Source organism: Taudactylus pleione, unplaced genomic scaffold (genome assembly GCF_031769625.1).
Source record: "Taudactylus pleione unplaced genomic scaffold, aTauple2 ptg002047l, whole genome shotgun sequence".
NCBI classification, from domain to species: Eukaryota; Metazoa; Chordata; class Amphibia; order Anura; family Myobatrachidae; genus Taudactylus; species Taudactylus pleione.
In genome coordinates, this window is record NW_028286442.1 from 235,179 (window position 1) to 260,207 (window position 25,029).

The 25,029-nt window shown below is 42.5% G+C and overlaps 1 protein-coding gene across 1 annotated transcript in view; it reads left to right on the forward strand.

Moving 5' to 3' along the window:
* Positions 1-25,029, forward strand: part of LOC148435707 (caspase-10-like) — a 136,816-nt gene that overhangs the window by 67,902 nt on the left and 43,885 nt on the right. The window contains exons 6-7 of the mRNA XM_088465622.1: positions 1,681-1,729; positions 1,920-1,985. Of these exons, the coding sequence (XP_088321748.1) occupies positions 1,681-1,729; positions 1,920-1,985 (115 nt within the window). The remainder of the gene's footprint in view (positions 1-1,680; positions 1,730-1,919; positions 1,986-25,029) is intronic.

A 25,029-nucleotide genomic window follows, 5' to 3' on the forward strand; every position in this document is an offset into this window, starting at 1 on the left:
TTACAAATACTGTTACCTTTATTAGTGTACAATATATGTATATGTAATGTTATGGCTACAAATACTTTTACCTTTATTAGTGTACAATATATGTATATGTAATGTTATGGTTACAAATACTTTTACCTTTATTAGTGTACAATATATGTATATGTAATGTTATGGTTACAAATACTGTTACCTTTATTAGTGTACAATATATGTAATGTTATGGTTACAAATACTGATACCTTTATTAGTGTACAATATATGTAATGTTATGGTTACAAATACTTTTACCTTTATTAGTGTACAATATATGTAATGTTATGGTTACAAATACTTTTACCTTTATTAGTGTACAATATATGTATATGTAATGTTATGGTTACAAATACTGTTACCTTTATTAGTGTACAATATATGTATATGTAATGTTATGGTTACAAATACTGTTACCTTTATTAGTGTACAATATATGTAATGTTATGGTTACAAATACTGTTACCTTTATTAGTGTACAATATATGTATATGTAATGTTATGGTTACAAATACTGTTACCTTTATTAGTGTACAATATATGTATATGTAATGTTATGGCTACAAATACTGTTACCTTTATTAGTGTACAATATATGTATATGTAATGTTATGGTTACAAATACTGTTACCTTTATTAGTGTACAATATATGTAATGTTATGGTTACAAATACTGTTACCTTTATTAGTGTACAATATATGTATATGTAATGTTATGGTTACAAATACTGTTACCTTTATTAGTGTACAATATATGTAATGTTATGGCTACAAATACTGTTACCTTTATTAGTGTACAATATATGTATATGTAATGTTATGGTTTCAAATACTGTTACCTTTATTAGTGTACAATATATGTATATGTAATGTTATGGTTAGAAATACTGTTACCTTTATTAGTGTACAATATATGTAATGTTATGGTTACAAATACTGTTACCTTTATTAGTGTACAATATATGTATATGTAATGTTATGGTTACAAATACTGTTACCTTTATTAGTGTACAATATATGTAATGTTATGGTTACAAATACTTTTACCTTTATTAGTGTACAATATATGTATATGTAATGTTATGGTTACAAATACTGTTACCTTTATTAGTGTACAATATATGTATATGTAATGTTATGGTTACAAATACTGTTACCTTTATTAGTGTACAATATATGTATATGTAATGTTATGGCTACAAATACTGTTACCTTTATTAGTGTACAATATATGTATATGTAATGTTATGGTTACAAATACTGTTACCTTTATTAGTGTACAATATATGTATATGTAATGTTATGGTTACAAATACTTTTACCTTTATTAGTGTACAATATATGTATATGTAATGTTATGGTTACAAATACTTTTACCTTTATTAGTGTACAATATATGTAATGTTATGGTTACAAATACTTTTACCTTTATTAGTGTACAATATATGTATATGTAATGTTATGGTTACAAATACTTTTACCTTTATTAGTGTACAGTATATGTATATGTAATGTTATGGTTACAAATACTGTTACCTATATTAGTGTACAATATATGTATATGTAATGTTATGGTTACAAATACTTTTACCTTTATTAGTGTACAATATATGTATATGTAATGTTATGGTTACAAATACTTTTGCATCTTTAACACAGGTTGTTACTAGCACTGTTTCATCTTCTGGCATGAATATTCCAACTGATGGTAAGTAGTAGCTCTTGTTAATAACATTACCTGAAATAAAATGCCGGCCATGGCCGTACTATAACATTAAACATTCACAGCTAGAGAATATTGTATAGTCCATTTTCTGACTAATAATAACACATGTAAAGTGGACAATGAGCCATATGCAAAATGTGTACTGAATTATGTATATATATATTTTTTGTAGACATGGAAACACTGAGCATTGGGGAACATATGCAAGAAGTGTGTGGTCCGGCCAATGATGAAGGAGGTATTACATTTATTAAAATTTAAAAAAGGCTGAGCTATCACATTAATAAAAGTCTATTTTTAATATTTATCCTATTAACATGGATATAGAAAAGTAGTATTAAACAACAATAATGTACTATTAAAGGTATGTTTGGCCACTACCTATGTCCTGTGATCTTTCCTTAAATTAGAAGGTGTTTCGCTCTTACTCAGAGATAGCTGATACAAATCAGCCTGCTGTATACTAAGAACCGATCAGAAAGCTCTGTGCTTCTGTTGGTTATACACAATCTTTTAATTACAGGCCACAAATCTTTTGAATCCAAAATCTAGAGCTCTTAAAAACTCCTTATATGATGAATTAAATCTACATAGATTATACAACAAAGTGTACACTAAAGTGTGCCGTACAAGTGAGAAACATAGCTTCCCAAAACTTTCCAAGCACAAGATCATAAACTCTTTATAACTTCTTTCCCCAGCCTTGACTTTTAAGAAAGTCATTACAGGACATGAAGTGAGAGTAGGGTATGGGACTCTATAAGAAGCCAATTTCTGTAAAAATATACAGTAAAAGTGTTTTTAATATATGCTATTAAAACAAAGCGGACCTATCACCTACACATAACTACATATTAAACACATATCTGAACAGGCAACACATATGTTCTATATTGATACCAGATGCTGGAGAGAGGCCTTATGGTATTGGGACGAGGAAGTGTGACGCCGTTCTCCGCTGCAAGCGTACAGGTCTTCCTAGGACCAATCATAGAGCCAGGAGCCAGTTGCTGTGTCTAATGGGTCTGTCACCCTCATAATAACAGACCTAGAAGTGTGGATATTGGTTATGAATTCTGCTATTTTTTATTTATTTATTTTTCAATATAGGGGGTAGAAAAAAGGGAATTTGGAACGCGCAGTAGGGATACATGAGAAATACATTACACAAAAAAATACAAATGATGTCAAATCTAAGCAGGCGGTGATAAAACTAAGATAGCATTTCAAGAGGAATCATTTAGACTAAATTGGAATGGGTCTGACCTGGAGGGCTTATGTATGAACTAGCTGATGTACCTAGTTCACCCGGGTAGACCTTAGATATTTACTGATTCCATTTCCATCACACAACTCCAGTTACACATTAATACTACACCTCTATAATAATGCATCCCCTCCCTCACTTCTATAGTAAGACATTACCCTCCCTCATCTGTGTACTGATACATTCCACTCCTCACCTCTGTAGTAACACATTATCCTCGCTCACCTCTATAGCAACACATTTCCCTGCCTCGCCTGTGTAGCAACACATTCAACACCCCCCCCTCACCTGTGTTGTAACACAATCCATCCCTCACACCTTACCCTCACTCATCCCTGTAGTAACACGTTCCCCTCCCTCGTCCGTGTTGTAACACATTCAACATTCCCCTCCTTCACCTGTGTAGAAACTCAATCCCTCCTTCACACCTGTAGTAACACATTACCCTCACTCGCAGCTGTAGTAACTTATTCCTCTCCCTCACCTCTGGAGTAACACACTCTCTTTCCTTACCCCTATAGTAACACATTCCCCTTTTATTGCTGTTGTAACACATTTTCCTCTCTCACCTCTGTACTAACACATTCCCTTCCCTCACTATTCAAATAGGGGAGCCACACCAACTGCCAGTGATGTTTGGCAGCAGTTGGGGTGACAGTTGGTGTTTGAATATGATCTGTGCTGCAGCCATGATGAGTCAAACAGGACATTGCACAGGGGGAGGAAACATTTTAGCCCTTTTCACCCCCTTAGCAGTTGAATTTAGAAAAATCCCTTCTTAGTGGGTACCTACGTTATGGAAGGAATATACTCCCCCGATGTACATACAGATCTGTAACCATGTGGGTCCTTTGAGGTGTAAATGGATTTACACTTGTGGTGACCACCGTGGCTTGGCTGAGTATTTAATTCCAACGTTATGTCTCACTCTTGTATTGGATCCCACTACACTCTCATACACTCTATGTTGCTGCTAACTTCATGATACTGCTGATTTTTTTCACAAATATAAAAATTATTTTTGCAGTTATAAACGGATATGCTGGTTCTTTTTCCAATACTTTTATGTACCAAGCGCTCCTCTGCTTTTATGTATAACTGTGAAACTGAGTTTTGAATTCTCTCTCTCTCTCTCTCTCTATCTATATATATATATATATATATATATATATATATATATATATACAGTCAGGTGCATAAATATTGGGACATTGACAGAATTTCCATATTTTGGCCTCTATTCACCACCACAATGGCTTTGAAATGAAACAAACAAGATGTGCTTTACCTGCAGACTTTCAGATTTAATTTGAGGGTACTTACATCCAAATCAGGTGAACGGTGTAGGAATTACAACGGTTTCTATATGTGCCTCCCACTTTTTAAGGGGCCAAAAGTAATGGGACAAACTAAGCAATCCTAAATCTAACTTTCACTTTTTAATACTTTGTTGCAAATCCTTTGCAGGCAATTACAGCCTGAAGTCTGGAATGCATAGACATCACCAGACGCTGGGTTTCATCCCTGGTGATGCTCTGCCAGGCCTCTACTGCAAATGTCTTCAGTTCCTGCTTGTTCTTGGGGCATTTTTCCTTCAGTTTTGTCTTCATCAAGTGAAATGCATGCTCAATCCGATTCAGGTCAGGGGATTGACTTGGCCATTGCACAACATTCCACTTTTTAGCCTTAAAAAACTCTTTGGTTGCTTTTGCAGTATGCTTCGGGTCATTGTCCATCTGCACTGTGAAGCGCCGTCCAATTAGTTCTGAAGCATTTGACTGAATATGAGCATATAATATTGCCCGAAACACTTAAGAATTAATTCTGCTGCTTTTGACAGCAGTCACATCATCAATAAATACAAGGGAACCAGTTCCATTGGCAGCCATACATGCCCACGCCATGACACTACCACCACCATGCTTCACTGATGAGGTGGTATGTTTTGGATCATGAGCAGTTCCTTTCCTTCTCCATACTCTTCTCTTCCCATCACTCTGGTACAAGTTGAGCTTTGCCTCACTGTCCATAGGATGTTGTTCCAGAACTGTAATGGCTTTATTAGATGTTGTTTGGCAAACTCTAATCTGGTCTTCCTGTTTTTGAGGCTCACCAATGGTTTACATCTTGTGGTGAACCCTCTATATTCACTATTGTGAAGTCTTCTCATGATTGTTGACTTTGACACATATACACCTACCTCCTGGAGAGTGTTCTTGATTTGGCCAACTGTTGTGAAGGGGTTTTTCTTCACCAGGGAAATAATTATTCTGTCATCCACCACAGTTGTTTTCCGTGGTCTTCCGGGTCTTTTGGTGTTACTGAGCTCTCCGGTGCGTTCTTTCTTTTTAAGAATGTTCCAAACACTTGATTTGGCCACACCTAATGTTTTTGCTATCTCTCTGATGGGTTTGTTTAGATTTTTCAGCCTAATGATGGCTTGCTTCACTGATAGTGACAGCTCTTTGGATCTCATATTGAGAGTCGACAGCAACTGTTTCAAAATGCAAATGTCACACCTAGAATCAACTCCAGACCTTTTACCTGCTTAATTGATATTTAAATACCGAGGGAATAGCCCACACCTGTCCATGAAATAGCTTTTGAGTTGATAGTCCCATTACTTTTGGCCCCTTAAAAAGTGGAAGGCACATATAGAAACCGTTGTAATTCCTACACCGTTCACCTGATTTGGATGTAATTACCCTCAAATTAAATCTGAAAGTCTGCAGGTAAAGCGCATCTTGTTTGTTTCATTTCAAAGCCATTGTGGTGGTGAATAGAAGCCAAAATATGAAAATTCTGTCAATGTCCCAATATTTATGCACCTGACTGTATATATAAATATAAACTGAAGAAAGCGACACTCCTCAATACACATAATAAAGTGCTAATACGTTGCATGAGCCGGTGCCGTCCATGAGCCAAGCTGTATACAAAAAGTCCATAATGGCGGCAGTCGGAAGAAATGCTTTATGTGTTGCACCCTGACGAAAATGCAACACACACATTGTATATATATATATATATATAAAGTATATATAATAGATTTAGCGCCCTCGCCATCTGTTACATATTCATGTCAGGCCATCCACTGCATAAGCGGGAAGGAGGCTGAGTATGAATAGGCAACCGAAGTCCTTTCCATCATAGAATCATTTAGAATTTTGTGAAATACCTTAAACAGGGGAGGAGGAAGAGGTTGTTTCCAGCATCGCGCTAGAGCAGCTCACACTGCTATTCAAATATAGCCCAAATCATATATCTGGTGACGTTGCACTAAAGCAGGGTATTGATGGATAAGTGCAAGATCGGTCGAAGCAGTTAAGGTTAATGTCAACACTTTCTGAATAAATGAAAAAACCTCATCCCCAAAAGTGTGTTACGAGCCATCACGGCTCATCCCGACTGCGTCCCAGTTGTTGCTAGGAGACTAGGGTGTCAGTTCACTTCCGGCTGGCGGCTCCCCACCGGTCGCTAGGCAACTTAACGCCTGTCGCCGTGTGGGGTTGTGGGCTGACAGGAGCTTGATTTGGGAGACGTGTAGCGCTCCAGCTGCACGAGGTTCATTCAATTAGGGGGCTTGTCTGGGGCTGGCCACTGATTGGTTCCTCACTCCTTTATATTCCAGACCCTGCCGGTTATAGCTTATGCTTGCTGTGTGAGCCTCTGGTCCATGTTCGTGGTGCCTGTATTCCTCTGTCTGCCAGTGGTTCTGTTGGTTCCAGTGCCTGCATCCTGAATAACTGGCCTGCTACTATTCAGATTTGTTTCTTGCATTGCTGGTTCTGCCATCTTCCAGCTAGAATCCTGAGTAGCAGGCTTGCTCTAACCCAGATTTGTATCCTGTATTGCTGGTTCTGCTACTACTCCAGCTAGAGTTCTTCATACTCCTACTCCACGGGAGGTTTCTGTTCTCCCTGAGCTCGCCTTAGGACACCTGCGTTACGGTTTTACAGGTGTACCGCCCCAGTCAAGCTCCCCACCTGCATAGCACTCGGGGTACTATGAGTATTTGGTGATGCTGTTTGGTCTGTCGTATGCCTTGTACACATTGTTCCCAGTCTCTATCAATCCGGGTGTATCATAACATTATAGCCGGCCAAATTACTGAGACGCCAGTGATGGAATTGGACCAGAAACTGTAGGAACTCTCCCTTCAAGTGGCCTCTCAGGAAAATCAATTTAGGCCAGTTTCTCCTGCCCATGGGGTTAAAGAACCCAAAGTTAATCTTCCAGATCGGTTCTTTGGAGATCGTAAGAAATTGTTTAATTTTCATGAAAGCTGCAAATTATACTTCAAACTCCGACCGCAATCCCCTGGTACTGAAACTCAGCGGGTAGGGATTATCAACTCTTTCCTACAAGGAAATTCACAGACTTGGGCTTTCGGCATACTACCAGGTTGTGAAGCACTTCAGTCCATAAATGCTTTCTTCACTGCAATGGGACTCCTTTATAATGACCCCCAGCAAATTTAGGTTAGGTCTCTCTTAACAGATCAAGGATTGTCTTGTCCAATATCCCGTTCCAGAAACCTTGGATAGCATTATGCAATTGTCCATCCGGGTGGATAGACGTTTCCGGGAACGGAAAAGAGAGAAAGAGGTCAGGTTGCCACCTGCTCGTCCTTCTGGCTCTGACTTTATGGAAGATTTGGGTGAACACATGCTGCTTGGGGCCTTCCACTTATCCACAGTGGAGAAGAATAGAAGATGTACCCGGGGTCTTTGCTTATACTGTGGGAAACAAAGACACTGTTTTAATGCTTGTCCTTAGAAGCCAGTAAAAGACAAAGCCTAAGTGAAGTTGGAGGGATTCACTTAGGTTTATCAACCATCTTGCCCTCCAATTCTATCTTGGTTCCGGCCGAAGTTTCGATCTTGGGAAGAAGAGCTGCTGTCTCTGTCTTCCTGGATAGTGGTGCTGCCGGGAATTTCATGGATTCCACCTTTGCCTCCTCTCTTAACTGATTCCAGTGGCTCAATGGGAATGTTATCTCCATTTGTGGGCTTGATGGTAATTCTTTGATTAATGAGCAAGTTACTTCTCAGACCCAGCCGCTCCAGTTAACTGTTGGGGTTCTTCATTCGGAAAATATAATTTTTTTTCTTGATGCGATGTCCGTTTGCTCCAATAGATCTTGGATTACCATGGCTCAGAAGACACATCCCTGTGGTGGACTGGATCGATCAGCTTTGTGAAGCCGTTATTTTTTCTAAAATCGACTTACGAGGAGCATGCAATCTCTTTCGGATCAGGAAAGGGGATGAATGGAAGACTGCTTTTAATACTCACTCGGGGTACTATGAGTATTTGGTGATACTGTTTGGTCTGTCTTATGCCGCAGCAGTATTCCAAGAATTCAAAGACACTGAGAGGTACCCGGAAGAAATTGACTAGCAACGTCACAGCAACACACGGAGTGTGTAACCAGGCACACACTCCGGTTAAGTGCCACCAACCACCGGCTGTATGATTGCCCCCAAGACTCCTCATCATCCGGGTGAGTTGAGCAGCCAGCAGCAGTGGTAGATGGCCGGGGTCCACATGATCAAACAAGAGCGTGAGACCCAAACGTCTCGCTGCGGCAGGTGAATGACATTGGGCTGAATAGTGAGTGTGTAACAAGGCACACACTCCTAGCAGGCAGGAGGATACAGACACAGGACGACGAGAGAGGAGACAAGGAGGAATCATACACCAGTGGACATAAGGGTAAGTTGACGGATCAGAGGGCATGGGACGCCGCCCCTCCAGAGCGCAACACCCATTGGACATTTGAATAATACAGACATTGACTGTCTATGGAAATTCTATTGCACTAACTACAGAGTATCATTTGGCTGCTATTCTTAACACGACTATACGGTTAATAACACTATAGTGCTACGTACTCATCAGGAGCACTGTGACTCCAAGTATATCAATAAATAATTTTACTTATTCATTTGTTTATATTATTATAACCCTGTCCCTATTATATATTAAATTTGGGACACCAGGTGGAGCCAGAGGTTATATATTGTCTTTCAAGTAATTCATACATATGAGAAGTGAGCTGAGCGCAGGCACTATTATATCACTTATTGGTTACATACAGAGAACTGGATGACCTCTGAAGGGCCAGCAGCTAGCTTGCTTATTCCCCAGAGTGAGCGCAGGTTCCCCACAGACCTCATTTAAAGCATTACAATGTTTTGGGTTCGCTAATTATTATTGAAGATTCATTTGTTCATTCTCAAAAATTGTATCTCCTATTGTTGAATTAACCAAGAAAGGAGCAGACACCCAACACTGGTCACCTCAAGCGCTCCAGGCTTTTGAAAATCTTAAAAGAGCATTCATGTCTGCACCAGTTCTCCGACACTCTAATCCAGATGTTCCTTTTCTTATTAGTTGATGCCTCAGAAGTGGGAGCAGGTACGATCCTGTCACAAAGAGATCCGACGGACTTGAAAATCCATCCATGTGCTATCCTCTCCCGAAAGTTTTACTCCACTGAGAGGAATTATGATGTGGGAAACCGAGAACTCTTTGCCATTAAATGGGCTCTTGAGGATTGGCATCATTATTTGGAAGGGGCAAAACATGTGATTACTGTCTATACTTCTCACAAATTGTTTATCTTAGACTTTATTGCATCCCAATTTAGTGTGTGTTAGAGCTTTCGGGGTGGGGTCCCAATCAGTGAGCACAGAGACACATGTTTGTAACTTTAGATATTACTGCTCCCACAGGCTGCGTAGCCGGTGGCTGCCATAGTCTGTGTTAAGATTCAAAGTGTTCTGATTATAAGTGTAAATACAATTTGATAACTAAGTCGGAGTTACGCTGGAGTTAAACTGGAGGAAAACTGAGGGAAAAGAAACTCAAAACCAGAACACTTTCTGAACAACAAGAAGCAACATACTTATGTGAATGAACAAAATCAACATCTTCTGCTGTATGCATATCCAGGCAACTACTTACTGCACTCACTGCTTGGACACTGCAAGTGCTCCCCTGTCTGTGTACTGCTCTGACACTGCAAGTACTCCCCTGTCTGTGTGCTGCTCTGACACTGCAAGTGCTCCCCTGTCTGTGTACTGCTCTGACACTGCAAGTGCTCCCCTGTCTGTGTACTGCTCTGACACTGCAAGTGCTCCCCTGTCTGTGTACTGCTCTGACACTGCAAGTACTCCCCTGTCTGTGTACTGCTCGGACACTGCAAGTGCTCCCCTGTCTGTGTACTGCTCTGACACTGCAAGTGCTCCCCTGTCTGTGTACTGCTCTTGTTGATTGATCTTTGTTGATCAGAACACTTCGGACTGGATCAGCTCGGGTACATTGTAATTTTGTCCTCATTCATTTTGTATTGCCTTTTCCAATTGTGTCACATCTATCCACTTTAATCATTTGTTTATAAACTAATTCCTGCACCCACTACTCACATACCTCTCCTTTATATATCACTTTTGGAGCTGCGCTCATACATTAGCAGCACTGTTCTCTACATGTATTTTTGAACATTTAACAACTTTAATCCACACTGACTCTATATCTCACAGCCTCCACTCCAGTTTACATCTCAATTATTACCTTGTCCACAGCATGAACACCCTTACTTCACACAACCCCCATATTCTATGTCCACATAATCCTCTACTTTATCCATCCCTCTCTTCCCCCTCCTGTTTCCTCCACTTGCTGTTCTTCCTTTTTTTTCTCTCATCAGTCTGCTTCCAACCCTCTGCTTCTTTCCCCCACCTCTCCTATACCTCCACTCTCAACCACCTCCCTCCATGGTCTTGTTACCCCACTACTAAGCCCCATTCCCTCCTCATTCTGTCTGTCACCTCCAGGGCTGCCAAGAGAAATTCTGGGCCCGGGTACTGCAACATCCTGTGGGACCACATCATGTATGGCTGCACCCATTTGTGAGTGGGTCTAGCATGTGAGATGCACCCACTCACAGGAGCATGGCATAGCACCCAGCAGCTGGAACTAAAGTAGTCACTACTGTATTAGGATGGCGGGACAGTCCCATAATAGCTGCATTTCTTGTCAGGCTGTATATAGATGCTAAAATGTAACACACAAATTAAAGTGCTTCTACTTTACTTTGTACATCTCTCATGTAAATAACACAAACAATCTATTTTCTATCATAGAGATAGATGTATGAAGGACTTAATTTTTACATAACATCAGGTCGTCTTATACACACACATTCCGCAGCACATATCCTAACCCACTGCTCCATGCTCCTTCTTCACTATCTACCCCTCTGTGTCGCCCCTGTCTGTCTGCCCTTCCCCTTTAGAATGTAAGCTCTCACGAGCAGGGCCCTCATCCTCACGTGCTTCTCCTCCCCCTACTTATAGTATAATTTACTCCTAACTCCCTACAATGGCACCTACCACCTGGTTGCTCATGTCCTGCTGCTTGTGTTTTGCAGCTGAGTTTATAACCTTGTCCTTGTCCTGCATTGTTTTGTATTACTATTAACTGTTTTTCTTGTGTGCTCATTTATGTACTGTGTAAGGCGCTGCGGAACCTTTGTGGCGCCATATAAATAAAGGATAATAATAATAATATACTGACCACAACAATTTGTCTTTTATAGAAACTGCCAAGAGGTTGAACTCCAGTCAAGCTCGATGGGCATTGTTTTTCACCAGATTTAATTTTGTTATCGCATTCAGGCCTGGGCCAAAAAATGTTAAAGCAGATGCCTTATCCCTCAGTTTTCAGCCTGTACAGAATCCAAAGTGTCCAGACTCTCCTATTATTCCTGCTTCTGTGATCCATGCTGGTTTAATGAAGATCTGACCACTCGAGTTTTGTCTGCCCAGTCACAAGCACTTCCAGAAACTCCTCCTGGACGTTTGTTTATTCTCCAAAATTTGCGTGAGGCAGTTTTTGTGGAATTTAATTGAGCTAAAACGATTGGGTATTGTCTTGAAATATCAGACTTCGTCAACCATCTCAACAGTTGGGTCCTAACTTCATTGGACCTTTCTGGTTTATTGGACGAATTAGTCCTGTGTATTTTCGTCTTCAGTTGCCTGGGTCCCGTAAGATCAATAACATATTTCATTGTTCTCTCCTGGAACTAGCCTTTCATTCTACCATATGCAGGATTGGCCATGTCTGGAAACCATCTCCAGTTCTGGTTCAGGATAATTTAGAATTTGTTGTGGAGAAGATCTTGGACTCCAGACTGGATCGTGAACCAGTCAAGTTTTTGGTTATCCCGGTCGTTGCTAGGAGACCGGGACGTCTGGTCTTTTTCGGTCAGCGGCACCCCACCGATAACTAGGCAGCTGGATGCCTGGCAGCCGCAGGGTGTTGTAGGCTGACAGGAGCTTGATTTGGAAGATATGCAGCGCTCCAGCTGCACGAGGTTCATTAAATTAGTGGGCTTGTCTGGGGCTGGCCTCTGATTGGTTCCTCTCTCCTTTATATTCCAGGCAGCTCTACCAGACCCTTCCGGTTATAGCTTATGCTTGGAGCGTGAGCCTCTCATCCATGTTCCTGGTGCCTGTATTCCTCTGTCTGTCAGTGGTCCTGTTGGTTCCAGTGCCTGCACTATCAAGATTCGTTTCTTACATTTCTGGTTCTGCCATCTTCCAGCTAGAATCCTGAGTTGCTGGCTTGCTCAAACACAGATTTGTATCCTGCATTGCGGGTTCTGCCGTCTTCCAGCTAGAGTCCTGAGTAGCTGGCCTGCTCCAACCAAGATTTGTATACTGCATTGCTGGTTCTGCCATCTTCCAGCTAGAATCCTGAGTAGCCGATCTGCTACAATCCTGATTTGTATCCTACATTGCTGGTTCTGCCATCCTCCAGCTAGAGTCCTGAGTAGCTGGTCTGCTACAAACCTGACTCGTATCCTGCATAGCTGGTTCTGCTACTACTCCAGCTAGAGTTCTTCATACTACACCGTGTCTGCTGTATTTCCTGCTTCTACGCTAGTTCGGAGAGACCCAGCCAGGGTGCCGCGACCTGCCCGTCGGACTCCGCGAAGTTCACACTTTCATGCGATGGTCCCTGGCGAAAATCGCCGGCCCCTGGTCTGGGTTTCTGCCAACACTCAGTGCAAGCTTTTGCTGCATACAGCCTTCTACACATCGTTCCAAGTCCCTATAAAAGTACGGCTAGTATTGCTGCACTCAGTCTTCTACACATCGAGGACACCCAACCGATTGAACTGGCCTAGTAACCCTATGGGCCTCTTATAGATTCATCTGGGTGTAACAGTGCGAAGATGAGGACAGGCTCAAAAAACATGAAATAACGCCAACAAAACTTAGGTTGTATACCATATGGTCGTCTTGCTCTATCAGTGGTAATATATAATCTATTTAACAATTTGACATGCATTTCCACGTTATTCTGGCATTGAGGCATACCATATGACAAATTCAGCTATTTAATTCTTGACACAGAACTACAGTGGTGCTTGAAAGTTTGTGAACCCTTCAGAATTTTCTATATTTCTGATGAAATTTGGCCTAAAACTACCTCAGATTTTCACACAAGTCCTAAAAATAGAAAAAGAGAACTAAATCAAACACATGAGACAAAAAAAATTAAATGTCATCATTTTTTAATTGAGGAAAATTATCCAATATCACATATCTGTGAGTGGCAAAAGCATGTGAACCTTTAGGTTTAGCAGATATTTTGAAGGTGAAATTAGAGTAATTTATTTTCAATCTATGGGATGACAATCAGGTGTGAGTGGACAACCTGTCTTTTTAAAAGAACGGGGATCTATCAAAGTCTGATGTTCACAACTCATGTTTGTGGAAGTGTATCATGCCACGAACAATGGAGATTTCTGAGGACCTCAGAAGAAGAATTGTTGATGCTCATCATCCTGGAAAAGGTTACAAAACCATTTCTAAAGAGTTTGGACTCCATCAATCAACAGTCAGACAGATTGTTTACAAATGGAGGAAATTCCAGAACATTATTACCCTCCCCAGGAGTGGTCAAATAACAAAGATCACGCCAAGAGCAAGGCATCTAATAGTTTGCAAGGTCACAAAGGAACCCAAGGTAACCTCTAAGCAACTAAAGGCCTTTCTCACATTAGCTAATGTTAATGTTCATGAGTCCACCATCAGGAGGACACTGAACAACAATGGTGTGCATGGCAGGATTGCAAGGAGAAGTTCGCTGCTCTCCAGAAAGAACATTGCTGTCCGTCTGCAGTTTGCTAAAGATTACCTGGACAAGCCAGAAGGCTAATGGAACAATGTTTTGTGTACAGATGAGTCCAAAAGAGAGCTTTTTGGTTTAAATGAGAAGCGTTATGTTTAGAGAAAGGAGAACACTGCATTCCAGCATAAAAACCTGTGAAACACGGTGGGGATGGTATCATGGTTTGGACCTGTTTTGCTGCATCTGGCCAAGGACGACTTGCCTCATTGATAGGACAATGAATTCTGTATTATACCAGAATATTCTAAAGACAACGACCCAAAGCAAACAAGTCATTCGACCAAAGAATGGTTAGAGAAGAATATATTTAAAGTTTGGAATGGCCAAGTCAAAGTCCTGACCTTAATCCAATCGAAATGTTGTGGAAGGAACTGAAGCAAGCAGTTAATGGGAGGAGACCCACCAACATAACAGTGTTGAAGCTATTTTGTACAGAGGACTGGGTAAAATTCCTCCAAGCCGATATCAGGACTAATCAACTATTACTGGAAAAGTTTACATGCAGTTATTATTGCACAAGGGCGTCATGCCAGATACTGAAAGCAAATGTGATATTGGATTATCTTCCTCAATTAAAAAATGAGCACGTCTAATTTTTTTTGTCTCATTTGTTTGAGTTGGTTCTCTTTATCTACTTTTAGGACTTAATATAGAAAATTCTGAAGGGTTCACAGACTTTCAAGCACCACTGTAGGTGTCTACAACTATGATATTATTAACTATCAACAAGTAGTATAGCGTATTTAAAAAGCAGAAGATAAACAACTTATCACAGCAATCTACCCATCATTTTCAAGAGATTGGTGGAATTATTGATAGATCAGCCTCTTAGTGCAAAAATTGGCAATCTGCCTCATGGGCAAACACATCATTTCTAAAGGTGGTTTACATTTATCTGATTGATATTTATATATATACTGTGTATATATATATATATATATATATATATATATATTAGATGGATATGTGGGTCTAGGAGGCATAATCAGTTATCATAACATGGATGGCTGAAGCTTTTTCCCATCTTGTTTTTATCTGCTCAATGGGAACTTCTATAAAGCTCTCCCTGAAAGATTGGACACATGGTTCCTTTATACGGACGTTTCTATTCAATCATCCTGAAAATATGCAACAAATTCTCTATGAATAATAAAAAGCTGGGGCTCATACCTGGAGGATATTCTTGCTGGTAGCTGCTGAGACAGCAAGTAGCAATTCCCTGCATCCCTTTGAAATGTTGATACTTCTAGGAGCAGGTAGTATACCAAGAATCATGCTCTGAGTAAAGCGTAAAACTAATACCAGATTATCAATTGAGAACCTCCACATCTGTGCCCAGAGTTTCTGAATAGGGGGAAAATCCCAAAGGCAGTGATCTAGATTCACGCTGGGAGATCCACATTTAGGGAAAAACACAATGTGTCATTACCGCCTACGGTCACATTGCAAGATGCAGTCATAGTTCCGTAATGTATCATCCGTCACATGCAGGGACAGGGCCTCCCAAAGTCCTATCGGGACTATGGCGCATGCACAGTCCCAATGTCTCCACATGTCCAGCCGACATTGCCGGGGGAGGGTTCCTATGGAACCCTCTCCCGGTAAGTTTTGCGATGTGTAGGCCATTTTCTACAATGGGCTAACAACATCTTTACATTTTAAATATAAAAGCCCATAATCAATTATGCAGTAGAAGGCTTTGGCTGGAGTTGGACTCTCAGTGGTCATCGCAAAGCAGGGGCGGAGTTGCAAGATTCTGCACCGACTTATGGGAAAAGTTCCCTCTGTCCATGCAGTTTTTGGGATATTTAAGGATTTGCTCCATATAACGCCATTCTGAGATGGCGCTATATATATAAAGTAAAGATTTTTCACGTAATTTAATGCTTTTTGCTTTGCTGAACAGCAAAAAGCGTTAAAGCACTATAGAGATCAATGGCTTGCTCCCTACAGTGCGATAGTATGTGATATGGGAATTAATAGAAAAAATCATTGCGTTATCTTCTCCATTTTCCCATTGCTGAATAGTAGAAATGCGTAAAAAATGCAGAAATTATAGTTTCTGCATTTTTTAGGCAAAAAAATCATTGCTAAATAGACCCTGTAGTGTTGAGATTGGAAAAAAGGCGATATTATGCCGGACAGACATTTCTCAGAGACAGGTTTGGGAGGTCAGTGTTTTCCCCAAGCTGAAAATTGTATGGATCCCCCCCCCCTATTTGAGAGTATGAAGAGAGCGATTGGTGTATGATTTGTTGTTGTGGCCTAATAAATGCCGCCATGTCAACAGAACCAATCACAGAGGGTTTAATAATCAGAAAGATGAAGCAGAGTCCTCAGGTGGCTGAGCTTTGCCGTCTGCCATTACAAAGTAATATTAGGACTATTTACTTCCCTAAAGGGGGACACTAATGCTGCCATGACTGCGCTCTTTACGCTAATGCCGCATCCGATGGAATTTGTACAGAGACGCCCACTAGCTACTGCTCTAATCCTCCACTTTGCATATTAAGACGCAGCATCAGCCGCACCATCAAACAATGTACCAGCCCTATGGAGAGGCAGAATGTCCATCTGTACATGGCCGCCAAAATAAATGCAACTGTGTAAGAAGACGCCGTCGCTGGCTAGCCACCCCCTGCGCCCCCCCCCTGCCCCGCGTTACCTCCCAGGAACATCCACTGAAATAACCTCTCTCTGCGACTAAATTTGTTCAGTGGTAACCATTGGATAGCAGACTTTAACCAGCAGCCTGGTTATATGTCTGTTTAAAATATATAGACAGTATATCTGTTTTAGTTCTGTGTATGTTCTTTCTGTCTTTCCTGCAGTTCCTGACTTTTGCTATCATGTCTGACCTGGGAGACAATTCGAAAAGTATAGCAGGGGAATGTTTCTTAGGTACTTCACCAGTTCTAAAAGCAGGGCATAATTTAGTAGCAAACCCCCGGTGTGCAGCTTGTGAGACTAATTACCATTGTTAGTGCACATCCAGCGGTAAACCAGCCGAGGGAGTGTTGCCTGAATGGGCTAAGTTAAAGACCAATGATATTGTGGAACTACCCTGGTGGTAGTACAGATGTGTCCACATACACCTTTCTGAAAACTGTGCCATGGCTCTCAATTTGGCATGACATCAATTCTCATATATTGTCGTGCCGTGCTATCTGCGGTGCAGCAAAGGTGCAATTCATACTTTCACCACTGGGTGGCAAATGTATCATGTAATGTAGCACTTAATAGTGTTCAAACTATGCAGCAAAGATACAGTAGTGGTCTCCTTTCGATTTTAATAGAGGGCAAACAAGGAGTTTTGAGGAGTGTTTATGTTAAGGTGCATTATGCATTTGCATCTAAATCACTGTATTAGCCGCTGAAACATTGTACTAGCACCAAAAAAACTCACTAGGAAACTGTCATCAGTTCCTCAAAAGACTGATTCTGTACTTCCCATCCACCAGTATTGTGGCGTAGTGGTAAAGTCACTGCACATCACACTTGGCAGTTAGGGTTTGAATCCCAGTGTAAACATTTTTTTTGCTCCAAAAATAAATTGATATAATTCAATAATAAAATAATATCAATAATATTATTGTAATAACAATAAAACTTTTTAGAATAATATCATATTTCATCTAGAGGCTGTGAACACTGTGTACACTATGTGGGGATCTGAGTCAGTGAGGACGGCATGTGTGTGTAGCGATTTCTTAGTGTAGAAATTTCCCCCTGAAAATATGGCTCGATATTTTATATACAGTACTGGTTCTAGATATACATTATAATTCAAAAACTACCCATCAGTAATTTACAGTGTGTTCAGATTAACCCATTGCTTGTCTCAACACAGAGGGGGGAGGATGAATTCATTTGTAAAGGCTGCACATTTTCCACAGACAACAAATCAAGTTTTCATTAGCCCTCCCCCTGTGTTTTGTTTACTACTCATTAATGTTGCCCTTTTTGTATTGAGACACTTTTGTACTTTTGGCCCATCCCTTCCTCCCAAAATAGTACAAATTTTCCATGGTTGTATTGTACATTATTTGACCAGTAATGTAGCTAGAAGAAGTATACACAGTATGTCACTTGCGCTCTCTCTCTCTCTCATGTGTGCCGACCCTCCTGTTTTGGTTTTGGATTTTTTCTTAAAATATGATAAAAACAGTTAAAATCACATAAAATGGGCCTGTTTTTGTTCCTACAGTATTATTAACCTCAATAACATTTATTTCCACTAATTTTAAATCAATTTTGACCATCTCACAACATTATATTTTTCATCAAGTTAAGGCCAAAAGGTTGCATCCAGCTAGCTGGCTGACTACGCTAAGTGATACAGTGGACGGCACTAACATGTGGTAGTTCAGCTTCCAATTTCCAACATGGATACAGTGTGTTATACAGTGTGGGTTGGATACACCAATAGTGCTCTTACTATGACAGCAGTGTCAGCAGAGCAGGGTTGCTGATGGTGTCCTCAGTATATGGAATGGCAGCATCCTCAGTGCAGGGTACTGGCATTGTAAGCAGAGCGGGGGTGCCAGCGGTGTCTTTAGTGCAGGTTTGCTGGCTGTGTCAGTAGTGCAGGGTTGCTGACGGTGTCCTCAGTACATGGAATGGCAGTGCTGGCAGTGTCCTCAGTGACAGGTAACGGAGGTGTCGGTAGTGTAGGGGTGCCAGCAGTATCTTCAGTGCAGGTTTGCTGGCTGTGTCGGCAGTGCAGGGTTGCTGACGGTATCCTCAGTACATGGAATGGCAGTGCTGCGGTGCTGGCAGTGTCCTCAGTGAAGGGTACTGGCGATGTCGGCAGTGGTGGGGTGCCAGTGGTATCTTCGGTGCAGGTTTGCTGGCTGTGTCGGCAGTGCAGGGGTTGCTGACGGTGTCCTCAGTACATGAAATGGCAGTGCTGCGGTGCTGGCAGTGTCCTCAGTGAAAGGTACTAGCAATGTCGGCAGTGCCAATGGTGTCTTTAGTGCAGGTTTGCTGGCTATGTCGGCAGTGCAGGGGTTGCTGACGGTGTCCTCAGTACATGGAATGGCAGTGCTGTGGTGCTGCCAGTGTCCTCAGTGAAGGCTACCGGCGATATCGGCAGTGCGGGGGTGCCAGCGGTGTCCTCAGTGCAGGTTTGCTGACTGTGTTGGCAGTGCAGGGGTGTTCTCAATGCAGGGTGCTGGCAATGTCGGCAGAGCAGGGGTGCCAGCGGTGTCCTCAGTGCAGGTTTGCTGACTGTGTTGGCAGTGCAGGGGTGTTCTCAATGCAGGGTTCCGGTGGTGTCGGCAGAGCAGGGGAGCCAGCAGTGTCCTCAGTGCATGTGTGCTGACAGTGTCGGCAGTGCAGGGGTGCTGTTGGTATCCTCAGTGTGGGAGTTCCAGCAGTGTCTGCAGTGTGGGGGTCACTAACGGTGTCCTCAGTACGTGGGGCAGCAGTGCAGGGGTGCTGGTAATGTCGGTGGCGGTGGTGTCAGCAGCGGGGGATGCTGCCAGTGGGGTGCCGGCTGTGTCAGCAGCGAGGGTGCAGGCGGTGTCATGCAGCGGGTGATGATGGGCGCCATCTTCTTTTGCTTCCTGTGTGCATATTAAATGGCTTATATGCATTTGCGGCTATACTATTTACTAGCCGCTGAAACACTGTACTAGCACCAAAAAAACTCACTAGGAAACTGTCATCAGTTCCTGAAAAGACAAATTCTGTATTTCCCATCCACCAGTATTGTGGCGTAGTGGTAAAGTCACTGCACATCACACTTGGCAGTTAGGGTTTGAATCCCAGTGTAAACATTTTTTTTTTTGCTCCAAAATAAATGTGTATAATTCAATAATATAATATCAATAATATTATTGTAATAATAATAAAACTTTTTAGAATAATATCATATTTCATCTAGAGGCTGTGAACACTGTGTACACTATGTGGGGATCTGAGTCAGTGAGGACGGCATGTGTGTGTAGTGATTATCATAATTCATCATAATTCAAAAACTACCCATCAGTAATTTACAGTGTGTTCATGTCCTTTTTCAGAATAACCATTTGTTTGCCTCAACACAGAGGGGGGGGGAATTCATTTGTAAAGGCTGCACATTTTCCACAGACAACAAATCAAGTTTTCATTAGCCCTCCCCCTGTGTTTTGTTACTACTCATTAATGTTGCCCTTTGTGTATTGAGACACTTTTGTACTTTCAGTCCCTCCCTTCCTCCCAAAACTGTACTTATTTTCCATGGTTATATTGTACATTCATAGACCAGTAATGTGGCTCAATGTTTTGTTTTCCACTTTGTTATTACGGTAAAGTATACATAGTATGCCAGTTGCTATATATATATATATTAATAAACTTGATAGCCCCCCGACATCTGTTGCCCAGGAACCCCCACAGACCTAAATTTGGCACTGGGTGTGGGTTGCACACTGACCCACCACTGCGGTGTTCATAGAGGGGAAAGGAGGAGGTGAGCAGCTGCTGTTACACTGTTGTGGGTGGGGGAGGGGGACACACAGAGCCAGTGATGCTGTTATCAGGGATGGGGGGAGGGGCAGAGCTGCTTGGAGTGTGTGCACTATGTATAGGACATAAAAAGACAACATTGAAAGTACTGTACCAATGTTTTTAACATTAATTACAAAACATTGTTTAGACCTAAACATTGGTTCTGAAACCCGATGGTTAGCGCACATCTCCGATGGTGGTAAGACTGCGCATGCGCAGGAGGTGTACTGAGCATGTGCAGCCCTCATAAATTAAATATAAAATAAGCATGATTTCAGAAGTTTATTGGTGTTTTATATGTTTAAGCACCTACAGGTCCATTAAAAAATAGAAAAATTGGTTAGCATCGATGTTCCAGAACCAATGTTTAGGTCTAAACAATGTTTTGTAATCAACATTAAAAGCTGTACAGTACTTTCAATGTTGTCTTTCTATGTCCTATCCTTAGTGCACACACTCCAAGCAGCTTTCCCCCTCCCCCCATCCCTGATAACAGCATCACTGGCTCTGTGTGCCCCCTCCCCCACCCATAGCAGTGTAATGGTGCAGACACACGTAGCAATCTGCCAGCAATACAATATCGCTGGCAGATCATACTGCAAACTCCCTATCTATATAGATCATCCAACACACCAATAACTGGCCAGCAACTATAGCGACCCGTGATCAGCAGGTTGTGCAGCATGCAGGGACGATGGGCGATATCGCTATCATCCATACGTGTCTGCACATTGCTGGTTGAAGGTAATTTGGTAGGGTACATTAAAAAAGGATGATTTAATAGATAACGATATCGATATAATTAAAATTGTCCTTTTAAATTGCTACGTGTATGCACCTTTACAGCAGTAGCTCTCCTCCTCCTTCCCCCTCTATGAACAGCAGCGGTGGCTCTGTGTGCCCCCCTCACCCATAGACACCACTGGCACTGCTGACATTGCCAGTACCCTTCACTGAGGACACTGCCAGCACTACAGCACTGCCATCCCATGTACTGCAGACACCATCAGCAACCCCCGCACTACCAACACCTCCGTTACCTGTCACTGAGGACACTGCCAGCACTGCCATTCCATGTACCGAGGACACCGTCAGCAACCCCTGCACTGCCGACACAGCCAGAAAACCTGCACTGAAGGCAATGCTGGCACCCTGCAATGCCAACACCGCCAGTACCCTTCACTGAGGACACTATCAGCATCACAGCACTGCCATTCCATGAACTGAGGACACTGTCAGCAAACCTGCCCTGAAGATACTGCTGGCACCCCCACACTACCGACACCTCCGTTACCTGTCACTGAGGACACTGCCAGCACTGCAGCACTGCCATCCCAGTATTCATATACAGTACTGGTGCTAGATATACATTATAATTCAGTAATTTACAGTATGTTCATGTCCTTTTTCAGAATACCCTGCCCATTGTTTGCCTCAACACAGAGGGGGAGGGAGGAGGAATTCATTTGTAAAGGCTGCACTTTTTACACAGACAACAAATCAAGTTTTCATTAGCCCTCCCCCTGTTTCTTGTTACTACTCATTAATGTTGCCCTTTGTGTCTAGAGACACTTTTGTACTTTCAGTCCCTCCCTTCCTCCCAAAACAGAGAGAGAGAGTGAGAAAAAGAAAGAAAGAAGCGCACCCACCGTCGTGTTTTGGATTTGGAAATTTTCTTAAAATATCATAAAAACAGTTAAAATCACAATATGGGCTTGTTTTTGTTCCTGCAGTATTATTAACCTCAATAACATTTATTTACAGTCATTTCCAATCAATTTTGACCATCTCACAATATTATATTTTTCATCTTGTTAAGGCCAAAAGGTTCCATCCAGCTAGCTGGCTGACTAAGCTAAGTGACACAACGGGCGACACTAACATGTGGCAGTTCATCTTCCAATTTCCAACATGGATACAGTGTGGGTTGGATACACCAATAGTGCACATACTGTGACAGCAGTGTTGGCATAGCAAGGTTGCTGACAGTGTCCTCAGTACATGGAATGGCAGTGCATTGGTGTTGGCAGTGTCCTCAGTGAAGGGTACTGACGATGTCGGCAGTGCCAGTCGTGTCTTTAGTGCAGGTTTGCTGGCTGCATCGGCATTGTAGGGGTTGCTGACGGTGTCCTCAGCATGTGGTTTGGCCATGCTGCGGTGCTGACAGTGTCCTCAGTGTAGGGTACCAGCGATGTTGGCAGTGCGGGGGTGCCAGCAGTGTCCTCAGTGCAGGTTTGCTGACTGTGTCGGCAGTGCGGGGGTTGCTGGCGATGTCCTCAGTACATGGAATGGCAGTGCTGTGGTGCTGGCAGTGTCCTCAGTGAAGGGTACTGGCGATGTCGGCAGTGCAAGGGTGCCAGCAGTGTCCTCAGTGCAGGTTTGCTGACTGTGTTGGCAGTGTAGGGGTGTTCTCAATGCAGGGTGATGGCAATTTCGGCAGAGCGGGGGTGCCAGCAGTGCATGAGTGCTGACAGTGTCGGCAGTGCAGGGGTGCTGGTGGTGTCCACAGTATGGGAGTGCCGGCAGTGTGGAAGTCGCTGACTGTGTCCTCAGTACGTGGGGCAGCAGTGCAGGAGTGTCGGCAGCGGTGGTGTCCGCAGTGGGGGATGCTGCCAGTGGGGTGCCGGCAGTGTCGGCAGCGGGAGTGCAGGCGGTGTAGGGCAGCAGGGGATGGTGGGCACCATCTTCTTTTGCTTCCTGTGTGCATATTAAATGGGCTTAACGCTGATTGGCTGAGAGCCGTGACGGAAGGCTCTCTCAGCCAATCAGTGTTAAACCCGCTCAATACAAAACCTCGTGACCCCACAACCTCACGACCCAAGAGTAGGATCGCGAGGTCTTGCCTCGGGTTAGGGATCTGGGGCAGGCAGAGAGATCCGAGCACCCTCTATGGGTCGGTGCCCTTGTTCGACCGCACTGGTCCAACATCCCAAGAGTTGGCTCTGATTAGGGGATCCTTAGCTCCCCAGGGATCCCCGGCCTGGGCTGATTAGCGGTCAGGTTTAATGCTTTGACTGGGGGGCCCAGTGAAAAGGCTCCTCTGGCTGTGGCATTAGCCCCCTCACTAGAAAAAGTCTGGTGCTGGTTCTGAATTTTACAGGGGGACCCTACTCATTTTTTTCCCCTGTGTTTCCAAAATCAGATCAGTGCCCAGTGCTAGTTGCGCACTGTACCTATGTCGTTTGTCCCCCTTTTGCAACCAGAGCTGGTTCTGACTAGCCCATTGCTTGTTGTGCTTAAGTACAGGGGACCCCTATGTCATTTGTCCCCTGTATTTAAACAAAACCAGCACTGGGTCACTAAAAGCCCAGGGCTCTTTTGTGGAGGGGGGGCATGCCATTTTTTATTTATTTGTTTTCACAGGTTTTTTTTTTTTACCACAGCAACACAGACGGGTCTCTCTGATCCCGTCTATGCTCTGTGTCAATGACCCAGATGCATGTAGCATGGATCTCCTGGTCCATGCATGCATCTATGTCATTGAAATACATAGCCGCACAGAGGGGTCTCACTGATCCCATCCGTGCTTCTGTGTCAATGTACAAAAGTGTCTCATGAAAATGTGGTTTGTTGTCTGTCTGTGGAAAATGTGCAGCCTTTACAAATTGAATTCCTCCCCCCTCCCCTCTGTGTTGAGAAAAGCAAAGGGTTTACCTGGAGAACATATAAACATATAGTATATTACTGATGGTCAGTTTTTGAATTATGCTATATATATATATATATATATTAGGGGTGTGCACCGGCCACGTTTTGTGTTTTGGTTTTGGATCTGGATCTTTCTTCGTGTTTTGGATCTGGATTGGTTTTGCCCAAACCACCCTTCCGTGTTTTGGGTTCTGGGTTTTGTGTTTTGGATCTGTATTTTTTTGCAAAAAAGCATAAAAACAGCTAAAATCACAGAATTTGTAGGTTTTTCTGCTCCTATGCTATTATTAACCTCAATAACCTTAATTTCCACTCATTTCCAGTCTATTCTGAACACCTCACACCTCACAATAGTGTTTTTATGTCCAAAAGGTTGCACCGAGGTAGCTGGATGACTATGCTAAGCGACACGAGTGGGCGGCACAAACACGTGACCCATCTAGGCGTGATACTGCAGTGGCAGACAGGATGGCAGTTTGAAAAACTAGGCCCCAAACTGTACATAATGCAAAGAAAAAAAAGAGGTGCAAGATGGAATTGTCCTTGGGCCCTCCCACCCACCCTTATGTTGTATAAACAGGACATGCACACTTTAACAAACCAATCATTTCAGCGCCAGGGTCTGCCACACAACTGTGGCTGAAATGATTGGTTCGTTTGG